Source organism: Coregonus clupeaformis, chromosome 29 (assembly GCF_020615455.1).
Source record: "Coregonus clupeaformis isolate EN_2021a chromosome 29, ASM2061545v1, whole genome shotgun sequence".
NCBI classification, from domain to species: Eukaryota; Metazoa; Chordata; class Actinopteri; order Salmoniformes; family Salmonidae; genus Coregonus; species Coregonus clupeaformis.
In genome coordinates this window covers 52,907,137-52,934,912 of record NC_059220.1, presented here as the reverse complement: position 1 = coordinate 52,934,912, position 27,776 = coordinate 52,907,137, and the positions used below count along the sequence as shown (strand labels likewise).

General features: G+C 41.8%; 1 protein-coding gene across 1 annotated transcript in view; it reads right to left on the bottom strand.

The window, feature by feature from the left end:
* Positions 1–27,776, bottom strand: part of LOC121544503 (MAM domain-containing glycosylphosphatidylinositol anchor protein 1) — a 334,863-nt gene that overhangs the window by 68,322 nt on the left and 238,765 nt on the right. The window contains exons 12-15 of the mRNA XM_041854426.2: positions 26,802–26,991; positions 26,387–26,410; positions 25,508–25,660; positions 19,270–19,431 (exon numbers count right to left, since the gene is read on the bottom strand). Coding sequence (XP_041710360.1) covers positions 19,270–19,431; positions 25,508–25,660; positions 26,387–26,410; positions 26,802–26,991 — 529 coding nt within the window. The remainder of the gene's footprint in view (positions 1–19,269; positions 19,432–25,507; positions 25,661–26,386; positions 26,411–26,801; positions 26,992–27,776) is intronic.

Below are 27,776 nucleotides of genomic sequence, written 5' to 3'. Positions count from 1 at the left end.
CCCCGTACCATTTATTGCAACACCTAGACATTTCTGTTTCATGTTTGGTAGGCCTACGATACATTTTAATTTAGCCAACCATTTCTTACCCTGCTCTGAGGGGCGCAATGTTTATAGTGCACATGAATGTTCGCAAGAATGATGAGGTAGAAGTTCTGTTTATTTAATTCAATGTATGGTTTCCTTTGTTCATATTTCCTGGGTTTTGTCCGAGTTCTGTGTGTCTGTGTCCTATGTATGCCTCTGTCATTTTTGTAGTGCGTAATAGGGGAGCGCGCGCCTCAGTGCACATAGAAATAGGCTACGTGACCTGCGTTAGAACTTTGAATAGGAGAACATGATTGTTCCATGTATGCATGGTGTTGAAATATCATGAATAATCATTAAGTCTGAATAAGACGAATGTACAAATGTAACAATGGATGTGGAAATGACCTTTTACATTGTAGAACCAGTTTATCAGTTGTAATTGCCAATTGAGTAATTGTATGGTCCTGGGTGCTTATTATATGTAGGCTGTTTGAGCTCCTGTTAGACAAACTCGATTTGGTTTCTCAAGGGGAGGCTGTACAGTTTTGCCCTCTACCTATTTTAGTTCAGATAGGACAAGTTAAGCCTGAAACAGAGGCTATTTATTTTGGGCTATTTCTTGTGTATATTTGGTAAATCTACTTGTATATTTTGTATGATATGGCGCTTTCACCATTGGATCACTAATAAATCTACACTCTGAGCAAGTCAACCTGCCTTGCATTCTGCTGGTTTCATGCCCTTACAACTGCTACAAGGTCCCTATTTTACAATTACATAGGCTAATCCAAATGTGTTGTAGACAAAATAATGAAAAGGGCTGTCTGGTAGCCTCAATAAATAGACAAAGATTTATAGTTGATCAAGTCGGTGCATGTATAGATCTTTTTTTTTACTTCACTTGAGACTTGAAATAAAAACTTGTGTCTCGACTAGACTTGACTTGCTCTTAGAATGCATGACTTGGACTTGACCCGTTCTACTTGGGACTCGACTTGAGACTCAGACCTTGAGACTTGCTTGTGACTCGAATAATAGTGACTTGGTCCCACCTCTGCCTCATTCAAAGTAAACACTGCAGATGGAGGAGGATCTTCCGCAGTTCGGATTGAAACCTGGTCTTGATTGCTGATTACTTAGTCTGAGCGCTTGGTAAGACTACTAAGTCTGAAAACGTCTGATAAACTTTGGACACTTCTTCTTTAACCTCTTAAGGAACTGACCCTTTTTACCAATTTTAGCCTAAAATAACATACCCAAATCTAACTGCCTGTAGCTCAGGACCTGAAGCAAGGATATGCATATTCTTGATACCATTTGAAAGGAAACACTTTGAAGTTTGTGTAAATGTTAAATTGATGTAGGATAATGTAACACTTTCAATCTGGTAAAAGATAATACAAACAAAAAAACATGCGTTTTCTTTCTTTTTTTTGTTCCATCATCTTTGAAATGCAAGAGAAAGGCCACAATATAATATTGCAGTTTAGGCGCAATTTAGATTTTTGCCAGTAGATGGAAGCAGTGTGTGTGCAAAGTTTCAGATTGATCCAGTGATATTTTGTATCAAGTCTGCCCAAATGTGCCAAATTGATACATTTTCAAGTACATAACTATAGAGAACATAGAAAAATGATATGGTAATACAAAATGCAAGTTTACACACTCCCAGGAATGTCATACATGATGGATCATTAGCTTATACATGAACTTTCGCACATCTAGATGGCCCGGCGGGGTGGGTGTGGAGCCAGAGACACTTAGGATGACACATCAGAGCAAGATTACTAAATGTAAGTACATTATTTACCTTCAGAGGTGAATGTTTTTTGTTGTTGTACACTCTCCTCAAACAATAGCATGGTATTTTTTCACTGTAATAGCTACTGTAAATTGGACAGTGCTGTTAGATTAACAAGAATTTAAGCTTTCTGCCCATATAAGACATGTTGATGTCCTGGAAAGTTTGCTGTTACTTACAACAGTCATGCTAATCACATTAGCGCACGTTAGCTCAACCATCCCGTATACGGGACACCAAGCCTGTAGAGGTTAATGGCCTTGTTAATAAGTTAAAAGGCAACAGGTAGAAAGGTCCTGTGTGACTCAGTTGGTAGAGCATAGCCCTTGCAACACCAGGGTTGTGGGTTCGATTCCAATGGGTGACCAGTAAGAAAATGTGTGCACTTACTTCTGTAAGTCGCTCTGGATAAGAGTGTTTGCTAAATGACAAAAATGTAAAGATACACATTATTATAACAAGCGAGAACAGATCCCAAAAGGTAAGTTGCCAATGGACTACAGTCTTGCGTGGCCAGACACCCCATTGTCAAATTCACTCTGAAAGCATGGCAAGGGAGGTTACAAACGCTGGTGCTGTGCCACACACACTCTGCCAAGCTCCCACTCCTATTCAATCTTTGTCACGATACCCCTGTGATATACAGTATGACAGCATAAGAGAGAGATGGCCATATATCTTCATCATTGCTACTCTGTTCTATTCATATCCTCTGTGTCCTTCAGACAGCGGGAATATGAAATCCCATGAGGCCTGTGGCTAATGATAATAACAACAACGCTGCATTTCATCTGTAGAAAACCAATTTCTCAGGAACTGAAGCGCTAGATAACAAATTGTGTGACTCTTAATACATTTTTACATTTTAGTCATTTTAGCAGATGCTCTTATCCAGAGTGACTTACAGTTAGTGAGTGCATATATTTTCATACTTAACAGTGTTGACAACTTCTGGAGGAATGCAACGATTCGGCTCCTGGGGAGGAAGGAGGGGGGTGAGGGAGTGTCAGTTATGGTGTCACTATAGCAACTAGGCTCGTTCTCTCACTTACTCTCCATCTTTTTCTCTCTCTCTCTCATGGTTTTATTTCTTTCTCCATCTTTCTCTCTCTCCAATTCCCAGTACTGTTTCTCTCTCCTTTTCCCTGTTTCTCTCTCTCCAATTCCCAGTACTGTTTTCTCTCCTTTTCCCTCTATCTCCCCACTTCTCTCTCCCACCCTGTCTTTCTCTCTCTCCTCTTTCTTTCCACTATCTCTCCTTCTCTTTTCCTCTTCACCCCCCCTTTCTCTCTCTCTCTCTCTCTCTCTCTCTCTCTCTCTCTCTCTCTCTCTCTCTCTCTTTATCAATCCCGCCATTGCTTCCCCTCCATCTCCCTTCCCTTTGTGTTAGAAGGGGTGATTAACATAAAGTGATGAACATAGTGATGATTCCTCGGCAGTCCTGCGGCTGTCTCTCTCTCTCTCTGGGTGAACCGGACCCATAAAAAAATGGTTTAATGGATCCAAAGCTCATTAAATGTTGTTTAATGCTGCCGCCGAGCCCAAAGAGGGAAAATGAGGGGAGAGAGGGGGCGAGAGACACTGAAACATGGCTTGTGGGTAATTATGAGGAAGAGGGAGAGTGAGGGCGGGATAGAGCAAGAGAGGGAGAAAGAGGATGAGTGAGTGAGGGAGGCAGTGAGTGAGTGGGTGTATCCTAAACCACACCTTTTCCCCTACCAACTCGCTCAGAGGATGACTTCCAGAGAGTGGCGAGTGGATCAATAAACCCATCAACTTTGGGACACACTCGTGACTTGAATGATGCAATTCATGTTCCACTTTTAAATAATAATAATAATAAAATGAACATTAATTCAAATTAACAAATTCCACAGAGATGGGCTTTACGGAAGAGTGGCCAGAAAAAAAGCCATTGCTTAAAGAAAAAAATAAGCAAACACGTTTGGTGTTCGCCAAAAGGCATGTGGGAGACTCCCCAGACATATGGAAGAAGGTACTCTGGTCAGATGAGACTAAAATTGAGCTTTTTGGCCATCAAGGAAAACCTTATGTCTGGCGCACACCCAACACCTCTCTCAGGGATGTTTTTCATCGGCAGGGACTGGGAAACTGGTCAGAATTGAAGGAATGATGGATGGCGCTAAATACAGGGAAATTCGAGGGAAACCTGTTTCAGGCTTCCAGAGATTTGAGACTGTGACGGAGGTTCACCTTCCAGCAGGACAATGACCCTAAGCATACTGCTAAAGCAACACTCGAGTGGTTTAAGGGGAAAAATTGAAATGTCTTGGAATGGCCTAGTCAAAGCCCAGACCTCTATCCAATTGAGAATCTGTGGTATGACTTAAAGATTGCTGTACACCAGCGGAACCCATTCAACTTGAAGGAGATGGAGCAGTTATGCCTTGAAGAATGGGCAAAAATCCCAGTGGCTAAATGTGCCAAGCTTATAGAGACATACCCCCAAGAGACTTGCAGCTGTAATTGCTGCAAAAGGTGAATCTACAAAGTATTGACTTTGGGGGGGGGGTGAATAGTTATGTACGCTCAAGTTTTCAGTTTTTTTTGTCTTATTTCTTGTTTTGTTTTTTCACAAGAAAAGTGGTAGGCAGGTTGTGTAAATCAAATGATACAAACCCCTCAAAAAATCCATTTTAATTTCAGGTTGTAAGGCAACAAAATAGGAAAAATGCCAAGGGGGTGAATACTTTCGCAAGCCACTGTACTTGGATTCAGGAGGTGGGATTATTAAGGGGAAAAGGTGACATCACCCTAAATCTCATTTTAATACACAATTGGTAACATGATATTCTCTTACCTAATTTAAATAAGTACCACCATTTTTCTCACACATTTACACACAATATCCTATAATGACAAAGTTAAAAAATGTTTGCACATTTACTGAAAATGAAATACAGAAATATCTCATTTACGTAAGTATTCACATACCTGAATCAATACATGTTAGAATCAGCAATTACAGCTGTGAGTCTTTCTGGGTAAGTCGTTAACAGCTTTGCACACCTGTATTGTACAATATTTGCACATTATTCTTAAAACAATTATTGAAGCTCTGTTAAGTTGTTTGTTGATCATAGCTAGACAGCCATTTTCAAGTCTTGCAATAGATTTTCAAAACATATAATTTTTCAATTTAAATTATTATATACAATTCTTGCTACCAAAGAATGTTATTTATATGGGGGATACAATCTTCCCAGCTCTGCAGATTTAGCTGCGAAGAGACAGAATCATTAGATCATTTGTTTTGGTACTGTCCATTTGTAGCTTGTTTTTGGACACAGGTCCAGGAATTGCTAAAGGATTGCAATAGTTACCTGGAGCAAACCCTGGAGATAGCATTACTGGGTGATCTGAAAAGTCATAGTCAATCGATCAATAACATAATAATACATTTAGCAAAAATGTTTATTTTCAATTTACAATCTGCAGAAACAATGAGAATAGAAAGGTTCAGAACTTTTGTAAAACATCACAGTACAGTTGAAAAATATATGGCAAATACAAATCTGATATGGATTGTTAAGAGATAGATGGGTGGTGTTGAATGGAGTTGAAGGATGGGACTAATAACAACTAACAACAACTAATAACAACAAGATAACTAATAATGTAAGCATACTGTGTCCATAATAAGTATATAGGTAATAGGTTGAGAGCTTTTGTGAAAGAGCACCGTTAGAAAGATATGGCATATAGAAGCAAACCGGATGGACATCATGAAAATGATCGGAGAGGTTGAGGGTAGAGGAAGTTCAGGAGTAAAACCAGACAAAATAGAATTATTGTAAAATTGACTGTGTCCATAAAATGTATATAGTATGTATAAGCTGGAAGTAGAGGCCTAAGCATTGTTGTTCACTAGATTACTCCAATTAGGATATGTGTGTGTGTATGTATATATGTATGCATGTATATATATGTGTGTATGTGTGTGTATGTATGTGTATATGTGTGTGTGTATGTATGTGTATATGTGTATATGTGTATATGTGTATATGTGTATGTGTATGTGTATGTGTGTGTGTGTATATATATATATATATATATATATATATATATATATATATATATATATATATATATATATATATAGGTATATATATATAGTATATATATATATATATATATATATATATATATATATACAGTGACAGGGAAAAAGTCATTTGAGTATCCCCTGCTGATTGTTCTTCAGCGATGTGACAGTATGTTTGCCCACTCACAAATAAATGATCAGTCTATAATTTTAATGGTAGGTTTATTTGAACAGTGAGAGACAGAATAACAACAAAAAAATCCAGAAAAACGCATGTCAACAATGTTATAAATTAATTTGCATGAATACTTGGTGGCAAAACCCTTGTTGGCAATCACAGAGGTCAGATGTTTCTTGTAGTTGGCCACCAGGTTTGCAAACATCTCAGGAGGGATTTTGTCCCACTCCTCTTTGCAGATCTTCTCCAAGTCATTAAGGTTTCGAGGCTGACGTTTGGCAACTCAAACCTTCAGCTCCCTCCACAGATTTTCTATGGGATTAAGGTCTGGAGACTGGCTAGGCCACTCCAGGACCTTAATGTGCTTCTTCTTGAGCCACTCCTTTGTTGCCTTGGCCGTGTGTTTTGGGTCATTGTCATGCTGGAATACCCATCCACGACCCATTTTCAATGCCCTGGCTGAGGGAAGGAGGTTCTCACCCAAGATTTGACGGTACATGGCCCCGTCCCTTTGATGCGGTGAAGTTGTCCTGTCCCCTTAGCAGAAAAACACCCCAAAAGCATAATGTTTCCACCACCATGTTCGACGGTGGGGATGGTGTTCTTGGGGTCATGGGCATCATTCCTCCTCCTCCAAATACGGCGAGTTGAGTTGATGCCAAAGAGCTCCATTTTGTTCTCATCTGACCACAACACTTTCACCCAGTTCTCCTCTGAATCATTCAGATGTTCATTGGCAAACTTCAGACAGGCATGTATATGTGCTTTCTTGATCAGGGGGACCTTCAGTCCTTCACGGCGTAGTGTGTTACCATTTGTTTTCTTGGTGACTATGGTCCCAGCTGCCTTGAGATCATTGACAAGATCCTCCCGTGTCGTTCTGGGCTGATTCCTCATCGTTCTCATGATCATTGCAACTCCATGAGGTGAGATCTTCCATGGAGCCCCAGGCCGAGGTAGATTGACAGTTATTTTGTGTTTCTTCCATTTGCGAATAATCGCACCAACTGTTGTCACCTTCTCACCAAGCTGCTTGGCGATGGTCTTGTAGCCCATTCCAGCCTTGTGTAGGTCTACAATCTTGTCCCTGACATCCTTGGAGAGCTCTTTGGTCTTGGCCATGGTGGAGAGTTTGGAATCGGATTGATTGATTGCTTCTGTGGACAGGTGTCTTTTATATATGGTAACAAGCTAAGATTAGAAGCACTCCCTTTAAGAGTGTGCTCCTAATCTCAGCTCGTTACCTGTATAAAGACACCTGGGAGCCAGAAATCTTTCTGATTGAGAGGGGGTCAAATACTTATTTCCCTCATTAAAATGCAAATCAATTAATAACATTTTTGACATGCGTTTTTCTGGATTTTCTTGTTGTTATTCTGTCTCTCACTGTTCAAATAAACCTACCATTAAAATGATAGACTGATCATTTCTTTGTCAGTGGGCAAACGTACAAAATCAGCAGGGGATCAAATACTTTTTTCCCTCACTGTATATATATATATATATATATATATATATATATAGAGAGAGAGAGAGAGAGAGAGAGAGAGAGAGAGAGAGAGAGAGAGAGAGAGAGAGAGAGAGAGAGAGAGAGAGAGAGAGAGAGAGAGAGAGAGAGAGAGAGAGAGAGAGAGAGAGAGAGAGAGAGAGAGAGAGAGAGAGAGAGAGAGAGAGAGAGAGAGAGAGAGAGAGAGAGAGAGAGAGAGAGAGAGAGAGAAAAAAAACACATATGGGGGATTGGAAGTTATACAGACAATTACATTGATGGAAGTTACAATCTATCTGAAATATTAAAGCTGATCTACCCCCTGAAAATAAAAAAAATTCAAGGCCTACCTTTGCTTGACATCATGGGAAAATCAAAATCAAAATATTGTAGACCTCTACAAGTCTGGTTCATCCTTGGGAGCAAACAATAGTACGCAAGTATAAACACCATGGGACCACGCAGCCATCTACCGCTCAGGAAGGAGATGAGTTCTATAATAATAATAATATAATAATAATAATTATTATTATTATTATGAGATGAGTTCTGTCTCCTAGAGATGAACGTACTTTGTTGAGAAAAGTGCAAATCAATCCCAGAACAACAGCAGAGGACCTTGTGAAGATGCTGGAGGAAACAGGTACAAAAGTATCTATATCCACAGTAAAACGAGTCCTATATCGACATAACCTGAAAGGCCGCTCAGCAAGGAAGAAGCCACTGCTCCAAAACCGCCATTAAAAAGCCAGACTACGGTTTGCAACTGCACATGGGGACAAAGATCGTACTTTTTGGAGAAATGTCCTCTGGTCTGATTAAACAAAAATATAACTGTTTGGCCATGATGACCATCGTAATGTTTGGAGGAAAAAGGGGGCTGCTTGCAAGCCGAAGAACACCATCCCAACCGTGACGCACGGGGGTGGCAGCATCATGCTGTGGGGGTGCTTTGCTGCAGGAAGGACTGGTGCACTTCCCAAAATAGATGGCATCATGAGGAAGGAAAATGATGTGGATATATTGAGGCAACATCTCAAGACATCAGTCAGGAAGTTAACGCTTGGTCGCAAATGGGTCTTCCAAATGGACAATGACCCCAAGCATACTTCCAAAGTTGTGGCAAAATGGCTTAAGGACAACAAAGTCAAGGTATTGTAGTGGCCATCAGAAAGCCCTGACCTCAATCCTATGGAAAATGTGTGGGCAGAACTGAAAAAGTGTGTGCGAGCAAGGAGGCCTACAAACCTGACTCAGTTACACCAGCTTTGTCAGGAGGAATGGGCTATAATTCACTCAACTTATTGTTATTACTTATTAAGTATTATTATATCACATTTACATAGGTATTCAGACCCTTTACTCAGTACTTGTTGAAGCAACTTTGGCAGTGATTACAGCCTCAAGTCTTCTTGGGTATGATGCTACAGGCTTGGCACACCTGTATTTGGGGAGTTTCTCCCATTCTTCTCTACAGATCCTCTCAAGCTCTGTCAGGCTGGATTGGGAGTTTCGCTGCAGGTCTCTCCAGAAATGATCGATCGGGTTCAAGTCCGGCCTCTGGCTGGCCACTCAAGTACATTCAGAGACTTGTCCTGAAGCCAACCCTTGCTGTGTGCTTAGGGTCATTGTCCTATTGGAAGGTGAACCTTCACCCCAGTCTGAGGTCCTGAGCGCTCTGGAGCATGTTTTCATCAAGGATCTCTCTGTACTTTGCTCCGTTAATCTTTTCCTTGATCCTGACTAGTCTCCCAGTGATGCTGCCACCACCATGCTTCACCGTAGGGATGATGCCAGGTTTCCTCCAGGCGTGTTGATTGGCATTGAGGCCAAAGAGTTCAATCTTGGTGTCATCAGACCAGATAATCTTGTTTCTCATGGTCTGAGAGTCCTTTAGGTGCCTTTGGCAAACTCCAAGCGGGCTGTCATGTGCCTTTTACTGAGGAGTGGCTTCCATCTGGCCACTCTACCACAAAGGCCTGATCCACAGAGGAATTCTGGAGCTCTGTCAGAGTGGCCATCGGGTTCTTGGCCACCTCCCTGACCAAGGCCCTTCTCCCCCGATTGCTCACTTTGGCTGGGCGGCCAGCTCTAGGAAGAGTCTTGATGGTTCCAAACTTCTTCCATTTAAGAATGATGGAGGCCACAGAGTTCTTGGGGGCTCCAATCAAGTTGTAGAAACATCTCAAGGATGATCAATGGAAACAGGATGCACCTGAGCTCAATTTCAAGTCTCATAGCAAAGGGTCTGAATACTTATGTAAATAAGGAAAAAACTGTTTTTGCTTTGTCATTATGGGGTATGGTGTGTAGATTGATGAGGGATTTTTATTTTATCCATTTAGAATAAGGCTGTAACATAACAAAATGTTGAAAAAGGGTAGGGGTCTGAATACTTTCCAAATGCACTTTGTGTCTCCCCTTTCATCTATGTCTGGTGTTAGCTAATGATCTTACATTTGATACTGGAGCTCTGAGGCATGCATTGAAATCGCTAAGCAGTTGACTTTGATGAAGTGTGCCGATACCTTTATCAGAAGCACTTGATCATTGATGTCCGAAGCTTCGTTTTGTCGAAAAACCACATGATTAGTTTGGCATTGGTTTTGTTACTAGACAAATAGGCTTCCCTGCGCACGTGCTAGGGCGTGTGTGACGTCACACTGTGTTGATCAAAACATTGAGTAATGAACCTATTGTCAACACAATCGGCTGGAAATCCTTAATGCTTCAGGAAGGTTTGTTTCCCCATCACTAGTATTGGCTACTTACTGGTAGTGATGGGGAAAACAAAGCTTCCTGAAGCATCGAGCACAGTGTACACCAGTGGCAGCTGCTGGTCAAAAGCATTTAGAACAGCCAAATTATTATAGATGATGTCGCACACGCCATAGCGCATATGCAGGGTTGCTTTTTTCTTCTTCTACCTAAACCAATACCAACACCAAACCAATCAAGTGGTTGGCATCGGCACACTGCTTCGAAGTAAATTGCTTAGCGATTTCGACGCATGCCTCGGAGCTCCGGTATCAAACATAACTAAGTCGCTTTGGATAAAAGCGTCTGCTAAATGGCATATTATATTATTATTATAACATCACTAGTTACTGGCTTGGTAGGTCTTCAGCCAGCATGGAACAAAAGGAGGGGAAGGGTCGTTCAAAACTCTAAAGCAGTTGTTATTTCAACACATTCGTCACTGCTGCTGTGAAACACATCACAAGAGACATGCCAAACGGGAGATGTATAAAACAAATTTGACATCATTAACCACGTTTCCATCCATAGTTTTTTTGCAAGTAAAGTCATTATGTTTTTGTTTTTTTTATCACAAAGCTGTGATGGAAACAAGACGAATCATATCGAAGTAAACTTAGAGTCACGCAATGATATGGTGTGTCATCTTCCCACTATGACTCGGGAAACCCTGCATTTTATTAGGCTTCAGATGAAATAAGTTATGAACTTCACAGGGTGGTGAAGGGGACGGTCATCTTGATGCTCCTTTCCAATAAATATCTAGGGTATTTTTCTGGTGACATGATGATCGATGCTTGACTGCTGTTTGACAAATACAAAAAGTCTCGCTCTTATCCATAACAATCTCATCATGTATCTGCAAGCTGTTGGCTAGAGAGCACGTGCCAAGACCAGAGTAGTCACATTTGCTATTTAACGCAACCATTTTTGTGATACAACTATCGGTAGAGTTGAAAATGTGATGGAAACACATTGAACTTTTGATTTTTATTCGAAAACATACGAGAAAATAACTTTTGTGTGCACTACATCATCACGCAGTTATTTTTATTTGAAACAAATTAGTTTGGTAGAAACACGCCACTGGTGGGAAAATGCGCATATTTTCTTTATGTGGATTTTTGAATATTCTGATGCAATTTTACTGTTGTTTGTCTTGCTTTGTGTATCACCACATTTTCTTGACATTATTTTACTGCAACACTGCATCCAAGTTTCTTGACATAGACATTTCAAAGAGCTGTCAGTTAAAGTAAGTTCATGAATATAAGCTCCCTGCCCACTCACCCTGTCTTTTCAAACTTCCTGGTAGTTAGCCATGAGAGAATAATAATTATTTATAACATTTTGAGCATTTCTATCCCCCAAAAATATTATGGGTGATATTTGAGTCACACAAAAGGCTATTTTACATGGGAAGCAGAATGACTGTTCGAGACCTTTAATAATATATTGTAGCAGCAGCCTACAAGAACATTGGAGGCGTGGCTTATTGGAGGCATGGCTTACATATCATTATTTTTGGCCACCCGTAGAGTAAATGTAATTCCTGTTCATCACATAAAATTTGTACACTACATATTATAATATAATGTTAACATTGTTGATTAAATATATAGAGCCATGACAGTCTTCTGAATGCAATGACCTCTTTATATGGTAATGAAGCGATAACAATTACAACATAGCGATTTGCATAGGTTCTTGAGGAACTCATACACATCTGTAAGCCTTTTTAAACAACTGTCAGCGTTCAACCTTAACATGTGAAGACAATACAACAGAACAGATGAACAGGAATGACGTTTACTCTCATTGGTGGCCAAAAATAATCATATACACTACCGTTCAAAGGTTTGGGGGTCACTTAGACATTTCCTTGTTTTCGAAAGAAAAGCAATTTTTTGTCCATTAAAATAACATAACATTAATCAGCAATACAGTGTAGACATTGTTAATGTTGTAAATGGCTATTGTAGCTGGAAATGGCTGATTTTTAATGGAATATCTACATAGGCGTACAGAGGGCCATTATCAGCAACCATCAGTCCTGTGTTCCAATGGCACGTTGTGTTTGCTAATCCAAGTTAATCATTTGAAAAGACTAATTGAACATTAGAAAACCCTTTTGCATTATGATCCTTATGAGCATGGTTCTTTATTGAACCTTAAAAAAATTGTTCTATATAGCACCAACATGCCAAAGAACCCTTATCTTGTACTATTTTGAGAAATAAATGTGTGTGTGTACTCATATGTAGGCTAAGAAACAAGGTTCATGAAGTCAATAACTTGCTAGTAACAGATGACATTCATATTCTGACTATCTCTGAAACACACTTAGATACAATAATACCTTTGATGATACAGTGGGAGCAATACGTAGTTGTAACATCTACAGAAAATACAGAAATGCCAATGTGGGTGCTGTTGCGGTCTATATTAAGAACCACATTCCTGTAAAGCTTAGAGGATCTCATTCTAAAGAACTGTTGAAGTAATATGGCTACAGGTTCATCTGCCTCACATTAAGCCCATTCTTGTGGGAAGCTCCTAAAGACCACCAAATGCTAACAGTCAGCTTTAAAGCAGTATCCAAATCCATCAGATGTAGTGATCACAATATAGTACTCAATATCTAGGAAAACCAATTGTCCAAATGCTGGACCTAATACATACAAAAGTTTTGTACTGATTCTTATGTTGATCATGTAAAGAATATTTGCTGGTCTGTGGTGTATAATGAGGAGCAGCCAGACGCTGCACTTGACACATTTATCAAATTGCTTACTCCAGTTACTAATAAGCATGCAACCATTAAGAAAATGACTATAAAAACTGTTCATGATGAGGAATTGAAAAATAGTATGGTTGAGCGGGATTAGCCAAAAGGTATGGCAAAAACAGTGGCTTGCGAAAGGATTCACCCCCCTTGGCATTTATCCTATTTTGTTGCCTTACAACCTGAATTTTTTTTTTTGGGGGGGGTTGTATCATTTGATTTACACAACATGCCTACCACTTTGCAGATGCAAAATATTTTTTATTGTGAGACAAACAAGAAATAAGACAAAAAAAACAGAAAACTTGAGCGGGCATAACTATTCACCACAACAAAGTCAATACTTTGTAGAGCCCCTTTTTTCAGCAATTACAGCTGCAAGTCTCTTGGGGTATGTCTCTATAAGCATTGCACATCTAGTCACTGGGATTTCTGCCCATTCTTCAAGGCAAAACTGCTCCAGGTTCCGCTGGTGTACAGCAATCTTTAAGTCATACCACAGATTCACAATTGGATTGAGGTCTGGGCTTTGACTAGACCATTCCAAGACATTTAAATGTTTCCCCTTATACCACTCGAGTGTTGCTTTAGCAATATGCTTAGGGTAATTGTCCTGCAGGAAGGTGAACCTCGGTCCCAGTCTCAAATCTCTGGAAGACTGAAACAGGTTTCTCTCCAGAATTTCCCGGTATTTAGCGCCATCCATAATTTCTTCAATTCTGACCAGTTTCCCAGTCCCTGCAGATGAAAAACATCCCCACAGCATGATGCTGCCACCACCATGCTTCACTGTGGGGATGGTGTTCTCGAGATGATGAGAGGTGTTGGGTTTGCGCCAGACAAAGTGTTTTCCTTGATGGCCAAAAAGCTCAATTTTAGTCTCATCTGACCAGAGTACCTTCTTCCATATGTTTGGGGAGTCTCCCACATGTATTTTGGTGAACAACAAACGTGTTTGCTTCTTTTTTTCTTTAAGCAATGGCTTTTTTCTGGCCACATTTCAGATATTATTTAGGGGCTTCATGGCAAAGGGGGTGAATACATATGCAAGCACCACTTTTCCATATATATATTTTTTAAATACGTTTTTTCACTTCACCAATTTGGACTATTTTGTGTATGTCCATTACATGAAATCCAAATAAAAATCATTTTAAATTACAGGTTGTAATGCAACAAAATAGGAAAAATGCCAATATCACAAAACCCACTGATTTTGCGAACTATTTTAATTATATTTTAATTAGCAAGATTAGTAAACTAAGGCATGACATGCCAGCAACAAACGCTGACTCTACACATCCAAGTATATCTGACCAAATTATGAAAGTAATTTTGAATTCCATAAAGAAAGTGTGGAAGAGTTGACATTTTTTGTTGTTGTCTATCAACAATGACAAGCCACCGTGGTATGACAGCTTGGATTGAAAATTACTGAGGATAATAGCGGATGATATTGCCACTCCTATTTGCCATATCTTAAATTTAAGCCTACTAGAAAGTGTGTGCCCTCAGTGCCTCTGACCAATCAGCCTGTTACCAACACTTAGTAAACTTTTGGAAAAAATTGTGTTTGACCAGATACAATGCTATTTTACAGTAAACAAATTGACAAAATACTTTCAGCGCACTTATAGGGGAGGACTTTCAACAAGCACAGCACTTACACAAATGATTGGCAGAGAGAAATTGATAAAAAGATTGTGGGGGCTGTTTTTCTTAGACTTAAGTGAGGCTTTTGACATTATTGATGATAGTCTGCTGCTAGAAAAACATATGTTATGGCTTTACACCACCTGCTATCTTGTGGATTAAGAGTTACCTGTCTAACAGAACACAAAGGGTGTTCTTTAATGGAAGCCTTTCCAACAAAATCCAGGTAAGCATCAGGAATTCCACAGGGCAGCTGTCTAGGCCACTCACTTTTTTCAATATTTTCTAATTTAAGTAAAGCTAGTGTGTCTATGTATTCAGATGACTCAACAATATACATGTCAGCTACTACAGCGACTGAAATGACTGCAACACATAACTAAGTGCTGCAGTTAGTTTCAGAATGGGTGGCAAGGAATAAGTTAGTCCTAAATATTGAATAATGTAATCGTGTAATGAATAATGTGGAAATTGAGCAAGTTGAGGTGACTAAACTGCTTGGAGTAACCCTGGATTGTAAACTGTCATGGTCAAAACATATTGACACAACAGTAGCTAAGATGGGGAGAAGTCTGTCTATAAGTCGTGTGGTCACGTGCCACAAAGAGGGACTTAGGAAAATTGCAATTAGCTCAGAACAGGGCTGGCCCTTGGATGTACACAGAGAGCTAACATGAATAATTTTCATGTCAATCTCTCCCGTCTCAAAGTGGAGGAGAGATTGACTTCATCACTGCTTGTATTTGTGAGAGGTATTGATGTTAAATGCACCGAGCTGTCTGTTTGAACTACTGGCACACAGCTCAGACCCCACAAGACATGCCACCAGTGGTCTCTTCACAGTCCCCAAGTCCAGAACAGACTATGGGAGGCGCACAGTACTACATAGAGCCATAACTACGTGTAAGTCTATTCCACATCCAGTAACTGATGCAAGCAGTAGAATCAGATATAAAAAACAGATAGAAATACACCTTATGGAATAGCAGGGAGACACAAACACAGGCACAGACGCATGCATACACACACACTCACACATGGATTTTGTGTTGTAGATATGTGGTAGTAGAATAGTGGCCTGACTGCACACACTTAATGTGTTGTGAAATTTGTTGTGATTGTATTGTCATATTTTTGCCTTGGCAGCAGCTAATGGGGATCCATAATAAATACAAATATAAATATAGGAATGGGTCATTGTTTACAAGTTGCTTGCTGTCTCATAAATCCATCGGCAAAAAGCACATATTGTCTTCTTCTCCTGAGTCTGGCAGCGCAACAAATCCAGCTGCAAATCCAAGTGCTCCGCACACACCAGCAAAAATATTCCTCCAGTAACCTTTGCTACAGTGAAACACTAAAGGTTCCTCCTACAACCCCTCAACTAACCAATTATGCAAATATGAACCCATTGGCTGCAATGGTTCCTTGAGGAACTCCAGGTTTCCTTGAGAATCTCCAGGATTACTCAAGTCACCCCTAATGCTTTGGATGCTAAGATGAATTGTGCAGCCCTATTTATACGTTTGTCAAAAGCGTTTTGGGGCCATTGTTGTTCACGTTGTATATAAATGACATTGGAATTTCTGTTAACACCTGTAACATTCATCTCTACGCAGATGACACAGTTATATATTCCTGTGCCTCTTCAGTGACCTTCAGCATGATTTTGACTCAATCCCAAAATCACTTACTGATCTTAAATGGAAATAAAACCAAGTTTATGCTGTTCCCTAGGTCTCGTAATGTTGATCCTGAGGACTTGCGTATTTGCACTCCAATTGGAGCCCAAATTGAGCAACTTTCTCACTATAAGTACTTGGGTATCTGGATTGATGACAAGCTGTCTTTTGAAACACACATTGAAAAGTTGACAAAGAAGCTGAGATCTATGATTGTTTTTTATATATATAAATAAATCCTGCCTCAGTTCTGAAAATAGAAGGAAGATTGTTCAAACAACGCTTCTCCCAGAAATAGACTATGGTTACATTGTTTATATGCACATGGCAGCCTCTGTTTTGGACTCAGTATTCCATTCAGCATTACGTTTTATCACTGGGGACGGTTTTAGGATTCATCAGGAAAATCTGCTTTGAGTTTTTTTGCTCCTTATGTGTGGAACAATACATAGAATTCCTTGCAATTAGATATTCTGGTGCCTTTCAGGCTTTTATATTATGGAATGCTATTGCTTTCCTTAAATATGTTTAATGTTGTGTATTGTGTTTTATTATAGTGTGTTTTATATGTAATGTATATGAAGGGCTGTTGTGTTTTATATATGTATTAGGTTTTATTTGTAAACGTATACAGGGCTTTCTTGTAAAATAGTTTTATCTCAATGTAACTCCCAGTTTAAATAAAGGTTAATAATAATAATTATAAGAGTGTAGGGGAATCCCCTCCAAATTAAGGGCTGGGATTAATGGACTATTGTCTCTCTACTTCCATTTTCACTCCCTGATCTTCCATTTCTTCTAGGGTCGCAGCAGTCCGACTTAAAGAGTCAGCCCTTATTAAAAAAGCATTACACTAATAAAGTAGAGACTTGAGAAGTGAGTCGATAATGCCTCGGAATGGAGGGAGGATGTTTCAGGAGTGTGTCTGGTGTCTGGTCTGTCACTGGGCAGCCATTCAGAAGACATACATAGAGAGAGGAGAGGAGAGAGGGAGAATGAGAGACGGGAGAATAAGTGTTGAGTGGTCTGGGTGAGGGTGTTCAGGGGCAGTCAGTGGGCAACAACTAATTAAACAATTAGAGAATGGAGGGAGAGAGAGAGAGAGAGAGAGAGGTTAAGAGGTTGTGAGATCGATTTAGGATCTACGCGTCCGTCTTCCTCCTACACTTCCCTATACACCAGATACAACCCCACCTCTATAATAGAATTGATTAAACTCACTTTCTATTTTGCAGAGGGAACACCTCTAACTACACCACTTAGAGTACCTGTAGAGTGACGGGGGGGACAATGGTTCCAAGGGGATCACACACACATGCCCATGCACAAAAACCTTTGTTTTCACACACACAGACCCTCCACACCCATAAATCAGCAGGGCCGGGTTGTTGACATGGACAAAGTGTGCCATAAGATCTATGCACTCGATAAACCCGTCCGATAGCACGCGCTATGATGAACCACCTCTCCAGTGACTGATTGCGTCGTGCCCCCTCTCGTAAATCACCCAGCGACACCCCCTCTGCCCCCTTCTCTTACCACCACCACCTGCTTTTGAGGAGTACACACACATGCATGCAGGGACAAACCTGACAGGGGGTATTTGACACACACACACTACAGTGTGGTGGAGGTGGTCTTTTGACAAAGGAGAGACAAAGCTTGTGGTTGTGATACTGACAGTTTTCCCATCTATCTAAGTCCTTATTGTCCCATCTGTCTATGTCCTTATGTGCTTATTGTCATCTCCGGTCCAGTCCTAGTAAGACAATGACAAAGCATGCCCACTTTGTCCTGGCTAGGGAGACTGGCATACATGGGTCTCACGACAGCAGGTCAGGTATTATACTCCCAGTACATGATCCTTGGTTGGCTGAGTGCCAGTGGATTTTTTGGGGGGGACATTCAAGTCATCAATATGTTGCTAACTAGCAACAAGACTTTAGAGTTTGATCTAGCCAATGATTAGCCCAATGGGGTAAATGCAGATGGGCAAACCTCATCCTATGTAGCCTATTTATAGCCACTATGCTGCATCAGGTGGGCTACATAAGGTGATCATGCTTATTGCTAAATAGCACACCTGCCTGATAATATGGACCAACATGTTATTGGGCTCATTTCTGGAGGAGGAAATTATATTTTAGATGTCAGCATCATTTTATTTTATTTCATTTATTTCGTAGAATGTCCTTTTAAAAAGTCACCAGAACTGACCTCCTCACAGTCAAATTGTAAGTCCCTCTGCAACGTGTAGTATCCTGTGATATGTGCTTTTGTCAGTATATATTGTTTAATAGGCCCTGAACTAGGGACCTCCCACCTTACAAATCCCAATTGAACCACTGTGTACACTCACACACACAGACCCCCTCACTGATGTTTGAACACCTATATTTCAACAGCGTTTCAATGCTGAACCTAACAACCACACAAATGGCTAACTTTCAAAGTGTTGCTAACAACATTAGGGCACAGACTAGGACCAGAATTTATGGCCAGACTGTAGGTGTGAATCAGTTATGAAATAAAGAAGGAAGGAATACTTTCATGACTTTTATACCCTGCACCTGCAAGTAGGAAGTCTGTGGCCTTGTGTTTAGAGTGTCCACCCTGAGATAAGAAGGACGGAGGTTTATTCACCGGATGAGTCATTACAAAGACTTGGTTCCGATACCTCTCTGCTTGGCACTCAGCAATAAGGAGATAGATTGGGGGTAAAGGCCCTGCGACACAAGCGTCCTGTCCAGCTGCCTCACGCTACAAAAACATTCTGGCTCGGACAAGGCTACTTACATTTACTTCTGAACCGGTGTGGTTTATGTACTCACCGATGTGCTTGCCCTTCATGTGGTAGAAGAAGGAGACGCAGTAGGGGAGACGACCAGAGCCCTTGGGGCCCCTGGCAGCGGTCACGTTGTAGAGGGGGGACATGAGACGGGCAGTGTCCCCCAGGACCCGGGGACGAGAGGCCTCAATGTACATGTAGCAACCTAGAAGGGTGAGAGAGTGGAGACAGAGGGTTGGGTTAGAGACAGTGGATTTGGTCCCCTTTTACATGTGGATTTATTTGTAAATCCTGGTGAATTCTGCATGCTGCAAATAGGTATGACAGTTGTAAGTGCTATGAAATAATGTGTACCTACGTTAGTACATCCTCATCGGCCCTGTGTCAATAGTTTAAAAAATATGTTGAGTAGATTTTAGGTCCTTTTCGGATCATTACTGCTCAAAAGACCTGGGCCCATATTCACAAAGTGCCTAAGAGTAGGAGTGCTGGCCTAAGCCATAATGAATAAGAGGGGGGACCTGATCCTAGATCAGAAATGCTGCAGCTCCACACTTGAAAAGGAGAATAAAGATTGCTTATCATTACTCATCCATTGTCACGACCTGACATAGAGTTGGCTAGTTGGTGAGTCAGGGTGTGAATATTCTATGTGTGGGAATTTCTATGTGGACATTCTATGTCGTTGTATTTCTATGTTTGGCCGGGTGTGATTCCCAATCAGAGGCAGCTGTCGCTCATTGTCTCTGATTGGGGATCATATTTAGGTAGCCTGGTTGCCTACCTTAGTTGTGGGATCTTGTTTGTGTTCCTGTTAGGCTTGTTGTGTGTATAGCCCATAGGACGTCACGTTTTCGTTGTTTTGTTATTTTGTCTAGTGTTTATTCGTTTTAATAAATATGTACGCACACCACGCTGCACCACGCCCACCAAACAAGGACCAAGCAGCGTGCCCAGGAGGAGCAGAGATCATAGACTTGGGTGGAGATAAGAGAGGATCTGGCCAAGTATATGGAGGCCCTGAAAGGATGAGGGTGGAGAAGGAGAGTGTAGCTGATAAAGGACCCTGGACGAAGGAGGAAGCCCAGGTAGGAGAAAAACGGCGCCTTAAAAGGACTCGGTCACGAAGACAGCCCGAGAAGCAGCCCCAATAATTTTTTTTGGGGGGGCACACAGGGTGGTTGGCGTAGCCAGGGTTCAGAGCAGAGCCAACTCCCCGTATTCGCGCTAAGAAGCATGTGACCGTGCAGGCTCCATGTTGTGCGGAGATACGCACTGTGTCGCCAGTGCGCCTGCACAGTCCAGTGCGTCCTGCGCTAACGCCACGCACGTACCGTGCGGAAGTGGGCATCCAGCCAGGACGGGTTGTGCCAGCTCTACTCTCCAGACCTCCAGTGCGTCTCCACAGCCCGATACGGCCTGTGCCAGCTCCTCGCACCAAACCAGTGGTGCCTGTCGCCAGCCCGGTACGCCCTGTACCTGCTCCCCGCACCAGACCAGTGGTGCATGTATCCAGTCCAGTACGGCCCGTACCTGCTCCCCGCACCAAGTCAGTGGTGCGTGTCGCCAGCCCGGTACGCCCCGTACCTGCTCCCCGCACCAAACCAGTGGTGCGTGTATCCAGTCCAGTACGGTCCGTACCTGCTCCCCGCACCAAACCAGTGGTGCGCGTATCCTGTCCAGTACGGCTCGTACTTGCTCCCCGCACCAAACCAGTGGTGCGTGTCGCCAGCCCGGTACGCCCCGTACCTGCTCCCCACACCAAACCAGTGGTGCGCGTATCCAGTCCGGTATGGCCTGTACCTGCTCCCCAGTCCGGTATGGCCTGTACCTGCTCCCCGCACCAAACCAGTGGTGCGTGTCTCCAGTCCGGCACGACCCGTGCCTGCTCCTCGCACCAGACCAGTGGTGCGTGTTCCCAGTTCAGCTCCGGTCAGCGGCTCCAGTCCAGACCCAGAAGTCAGCCCCTCTCCAGGGTCGGGGCCTCCCACACCAGGGTCCAGACAGGGCTTGGTGCTCCCCTAATGAGTCAGGTTGGTGCGGCCGGAGTATGCACCTTTGGGGGGTACTGTCACGCCCTGACATAGAGTTGGCTAGTTGGTGAGTCAGGGTGTGAATATTCTATGTGTGGGAATTTCTATGTGGACATTCTATGTCATTGTATTTCTATGTTTGGCCGGGTGTGATTCCCAATCAGAGGCAGCTGTCGCTTGTTGTCTCTGATTGGGGATCATACTTAGGTAGCCTGGTTGCCTACCTTAGTTGTGGGATCTTGTTTGTGTTCCTGTTAGGCTTGTTGTGTGCATAGCCCATAGGACTTCACGTTTTCGTTATTTTTTCAAGTGTTTACACGTTAGCCTTATGCTAACCTCAACAGGTGGTACTGATTATATCCTGGCACAACTTCTTAATCAGCCTATGAAAGATGTTAGTTATATCCACCAACCATGGCATTTTTTAAATAGGTCAACCTTGGCCACTAGAGGGATATTTGAAACCTACAAATTCAAGGTTTACTTGTTCCGTTGGTCTGTAAGAAAAGGTTGTTTGTCAATATTGCTCTGATGCATCCTTGACTAGGCTACTACTAACGTCAGACAACATTTTCAATTTTTTTTTGCATACATGACAAAATTCCATGTTTTTGCTTCAGTTTCACACACATCCATGTGCTTTAACGAAGAGCCTTATGGATTTGTCATTTGTCAATAGCAGTCATGTAGGCTATTATTGTCTGCATTGCTTCTCTGTGGCACACGCTGCTAAAGCGGTTGCCTCAAAGTTAATTGTCCACTTTAACCGTGGGTTTGAGCCCCCCTCACAGAAAGCTTTCTTGTTGAGGAAAAAACAGTTCACTGCTAGCTCTTACTCTACGCTCGATTCAAAATGCATGTGACAAAGTACAGTGGGGAAAAAAAGTATTTAGTCAGCCACCAATTGTGCAAGTTCTCCCACTTAAAAAGATGAGAGAGGCCTGTAATTTTCATCATAGGTACACGTCAACTATGACAGACAAATTGAGAAGAAAAAAATCCAGAAAATCACATATTAGGATTTTTTATGAATTTATTTGCAAATTATGGTGGAAAATAAGTATTTGGTCACCTACAAACAAGCAAGATTTCTGGCTCTCACAGACCTGTAACTTCTTCTTTAAGAGGCTCCTCTGTCCTCCACTCGTTACCTGTATTAATGGCACCTGTTTGAACTTCTTATCAGTATAAAAGACACCTGTCCACAACCTCAAACAGTCACACTCCAAACTCCACTATGGCCAAGACCAAAGAGCTGTCAAAGGACACCAGAAACAAAATTGTAGACCTGCACCAGGCTGGGAAGACTGAATCTGCAATAGGTAAGCAGCTTGGTTTGAAGAAATCAACTGTGGGAGCAATTATTAGGAAATGGAAGACATACAAGACCACTGATAATCTCCCTCGATCTGGGGCTCCACGCAAGATCTCACCCCGTGGGGTCAAAAATGATCACAAGAACGGTGAGCAAAAATCACAGAACCACATGGGGGGACCTAGTGAATGACCTGCAGAGAGCTGGGACCAAAGTAACAAAGCCTACCATCAGTAACACACTACGCCGCCAGGGACTCAAATCCTGCAATGCCAGACGTGTCCCCCTGCTTAAGCCAGTACATGTCCAGGCCCGTCTGAAGATTGCTAGAGTGCATTTGGATGATCCAGAAGAGGATTGGGAGAATGTCATATGGTCAGATGAAACCAAAATAGAACTTTTTGGTAAAAACTCAACTTGTCGTGTTTGGAGGACAAAGAATGCTGAGTTGCATCCAAAGAACACCATACCTACTGTGAAGCATGGGGGTGGAAACGTCATGCTTTGGGGCTGTTTTTCTGCAAAGGGACCAGGACGACTGATCCGTGTAAAGGAAAGAATGAATGGGGCCATGTATCGTGAGATTTTGAGTGAAAACCTCCTTCCATCAGCAAGGGCATTGAAGATGAAACGTGGCTGGGTCTTTCAGCATGACAATGATCCCAAACACACCGCCCGGGCAACGAAGGAGTGGCTTTGTAAGAAGCATTTCAAGGTCCTGGAGTGGCCTAGCCAGTCTCCAGATCTCAACCCCATAGAAAATCTTTGGAGGGAGTTGAAAGTCTGTTTTGCCCAGCGACAGCCCCAAAACATCACTGCTCTAGAGGAGATCTGCATGGAGGAATGGGCCAAAATACCAGCAACAGTGTGTGAAAACCTTGTGCAGACTTACAGAAAACGTTTGACCTGTGTCATTGCCAACAAAGGGTATATAACAAAGTATTGAGAAACTTTTGTTATTGACCAAATACTTATTTTCCACCATAATTTGCAAATAAATACATTAAAAATCCTACAATGTGATCTTCTGAATACTTTTTTCCCCACTGTAGATGATTATAATAATGCATGGCGGTTAGCCTGCATGTAAGTGTAGCCTACATAAGAATATACCAATGACAGCCAACTGTCTTCTTACCTTAAGACTGTCGATTTCGTGTTCTGTAGACTCGATAAACTTCTTTAAAAGAACTGCAATACTGACATCTGTAGAATGATAACGAGAGTGCAAACTACCTACTGTACACTTTGTAATGTTCATCCTTTTTGAGTCTAATAACGCATATAAAACGTTATAAGCCATGTAATATAGCCTATGCAATATGTAAAAGGCAACACCAGTGTGTTTGTGTACATGGATGAAGAAAGAGGTAGCTCCTTATTAAATTAATTCATCATCTTCATTTTCAAGCTGTTGGCTGTAGGCGTGCCTTTTCAACACCCTAACAGTGCTTGACTTGGGCAGAAGCTCACCAGAACTAAGTACCGTTACCTCAAATGTTCTACTGCTTGAGTTCCTGCACCTCTTATAAAATATTAGCTCAAAGGTATTGTGAAGTTTCTGCACCTAAATATGAACAGTTATCGGCACCCAAAATGAGTACCAGCACCTAAATGTAGTCCACGTCAAGCACTGCACACTAACACAATACATGTAAATCAAAATTGCAAAAGGAAGGAAAAACTTGTGAGATTTAAACCCTTGTCACAATGTGCAACAATTTAAATGTACTGGGCACTTTACCCAGAGAGCAATTTGACCAGTCACTACAAGTGATAGTTGCTTTGATGATCAGAACGTGATGTTGGTTAGGTATCTTAAGGATGCTTCCATCCATGAACAAGTGTTGGAACACGTCCAACTTCTTCAACTATTTTAATTGGCTGATGCACTCGTGCCAGGATATGTTCAGTGCCACCTGTTGAAGTTAGCATAGGGATAATGTGTGCCATATTATCTGATTGGACAAGCTACAATTTAGCGTTCTGTCTCATGCAAGTAAATCGATGATTTTTATTGGTTGATACATATTTTGAGCTGGAGAACCCTTTTAACTAAATGGTTGCAAGTATGGCCCCATTATCTTCGAACTAGCCTTCACTCTGAAAAATGCTTGGTTGTTTGGATGAGCCAACCAGAGATGGTGGATAAATGAAGATAGTTAACTCAGGCCGTTACCATCGAAAAGAATGGTCAGCTCCGGTCTGCTTAGGGGGTGGCTCTCCCATAAACACCAGTGTGATAGCAGCTGGGTCTGGTCTACTTAGTTCATTGACTCTAATGTAGCCAGGGAAGAAAAATAAATACATCAGGGAGTGGCTTAGTATGAGTGACAGTAAACATAATTCCTGTTCATCTGTTCTGTTGTATTGTCATCACATGTTAAGGTTGAACACTGACAGTTTTGTAGCTTCAATAAGGCTTAAAGATGTGTGTCAGTTCCCCAAGAGCCTATGCAAATCCCAATGTTGCTATAACTACCACTTTATTACTATATAAAGAGGTCAATGCATTTTGAATGACTGTCATGGCGCTCTATGTAATCAGCAACATTAATATTACATTAGCATTTGTAATATGAATAAACATTCAAGGAAATGTTGTATTTGTAGTGTACAAACTTTATATGATGAACAGGAATGACATTAGGCCATGCCTCCAATCTTCTGATAGGCTGCTGCTACAATATATTATTAAAAAGGTAAACATTTTTACCCCTTCCATCACAAAAAGTTTCCTGTTTGAACCTTTACACAGGCAGCCCAGTATACGCGTATTTTGATATGCATCATGTCACAGGATTTCCTCGAAGAACCTGTTAGAGGAGTTTCTCGAGGAACCTTTGTGACCTGGGAAGGTTCCCCCTGTGTGGCAATTTTTTTAACCTCAAAAGGTTCTTCCAGGCTCCTTTACGTCTAAGAGTGTAGCCTACCTTCTTTGGTGCCACTCCTGTCCATCTCTGGGCCGGTATTGGACGAGCGCTTGGGGTTCTGGGTCAGGTGGTTCTGTCTTGTCCAATCAAAATTGTCGCCACGGTCCTGGGAGAAACCGCAGATGTGCTCGTCCTCAAAGCCACAGACATGGTCTGTCAGAAAGAGAGACGTGAAAGAAGGAAGGTGTTATAGAAAGAGTGACACATTATCAAGAGAGAGGGAGAGTATGAAAGAAAATATGAAAGAGAGATATAGTAGGGAGAGGCGGAGCGGGAGAGAAAATAAACTTACGAGAGAAGTTTGAAGTTTTAAAATGACCAGTGAATCACATGGGCAACCCCACTTCAATCGCCTCTTAGCATTCCAGCAATAATTATCTGGCTGTTTCAACTCTGAATCACACAAACTAACTAAAACTGATTCTCCAACTATCCACACAGTTGCTACCAAGAACAACCAACCATCACATCAATTTCAACCCATTACATGAATCCACTGCTGGCTATGAAATTCACTAAGCACTGTCGATGGAGGGACTATGATACATCGCAATTACACACGGAACACACAGGCACTCCATTTATGCTCTTCAGCAATAATACCCATTGTTGCATGTGTTGACTACAGAACACAAACACGCACACACACACACCAACCAACCCACTCATTCACTCACTCGCACAAACACACAAATTACGCCTGCGACACACTGTCAGCCCTAGTGCACTAACAGGGAATTAGATTCCACTTGGGATGAAGCCTGTCTCTCTCTGTTCCCCATTCACGACAGTGTTATAATAGAAACATGATCTATTACGATTTACGTCCCACTCGGCGACATACATGCACTTCATCAATTTGTTTCATGGTACTCTTACCTGAAGGTCTTGGGTAATTGTAGGCTATAAAAAAGGAAATACACATTGATTATCACAATAAACTTTCATAAAACTGTGTAGTAATGCACATTTTAAAATGTATTTAAATAATTGCCTAAATGAACATAACAAAAAGGGCCTACTTGGCCACAGGGTTGGGGTCAATTCCATTTAAATTCCAGTCAATTCAGGAAGTAAAATGAAATTCCAATTCTCTTAAATGCTTTTCAATTAGGAACATTTGGAATTGGAATTTGGTTTACTTTCTGAATTGACTGGAATTGAAATGGAATTGACCCCAACCCTGCTTGGCCAGCTATGGATAGCTATGGATTAGTTATTTTTATTATCAGACACTAACTAAAGAGTGTCCATTTTGGCTGCAGATGCAAGCCAGTCGCCGGACACTACTCACGCTCTGAGTACTTGATGGTGCGACTGACATAGTCTCCTGTGCTGTAGGTGGTGATGGGGGCCAGGCGGATCTCATAGGAGAGGGGGATCTTCAGGTCAGTCAGGGTGTAGGACATGAGGCCACCCTTCACCGGCTCCTTCTTGTCGATCTGCTTGGAGAACAGGTTCATCTGATTCATCTTTTCATTCTGCTTCATCAGGGGGAAACAGAGAGAGGGAAAGAAAGAGGGGGGGAGAGGGAGATGGTAAGAAATGGGACACAACAGATGGTTATGGTGGGTTTAATTTGCCGAACTGTAATATACAGTAAACTCGCTTGAAACTAACCTCCCCCATAACATTTAAATGAGTGGATGTCTTACATGAAAAAATATGTTTACATTACCAAGTACATTAAAGGGGTAACCCTACTCTAACATGCTGACTAGACCGGGCATTCGCGTGCATCCGCGTGCATCCGCGTGCGCAATCGAATGCATGTTGATTTTGTCCATGCACACCAGACACGATCTGGACACGTAGGTTGAAATATCAAAACTAACTCTGAACCAACTATATTAATATGGGCACAGGTCGAAACGCATGAAACATTAATGGCAATTTAGCTAGCTAGCTTGCTGTAGCTAGTATTTTACCTGAAATGCACACGGTCCTCTACTCCGACAATTAATCCACAGATAAAAGGGTAAACCTAGTTAGTTTCTAGTAATCTCTCCTCCTTCAGTCTTCTTCTTCTTCTTTGGACTTTATATGGCGGTTGGCAACCATCTTTAAGGTGCATTACCACTGCCAACTGGAGTGTGGACCTGAGTTCATCTTTCAATCACCCACATGGGTATATGCTCCGAAAAACCAACGAGAAGATGGGAGAGGCGGAACTTGCAGCGCGACAAACTTGCAGCGTGTCAAAAACAGAACCAAGTTATATTTTAGCACCTGGCTACGCAGACGCTCGTTGACGTGTGCGGGCAGTTTG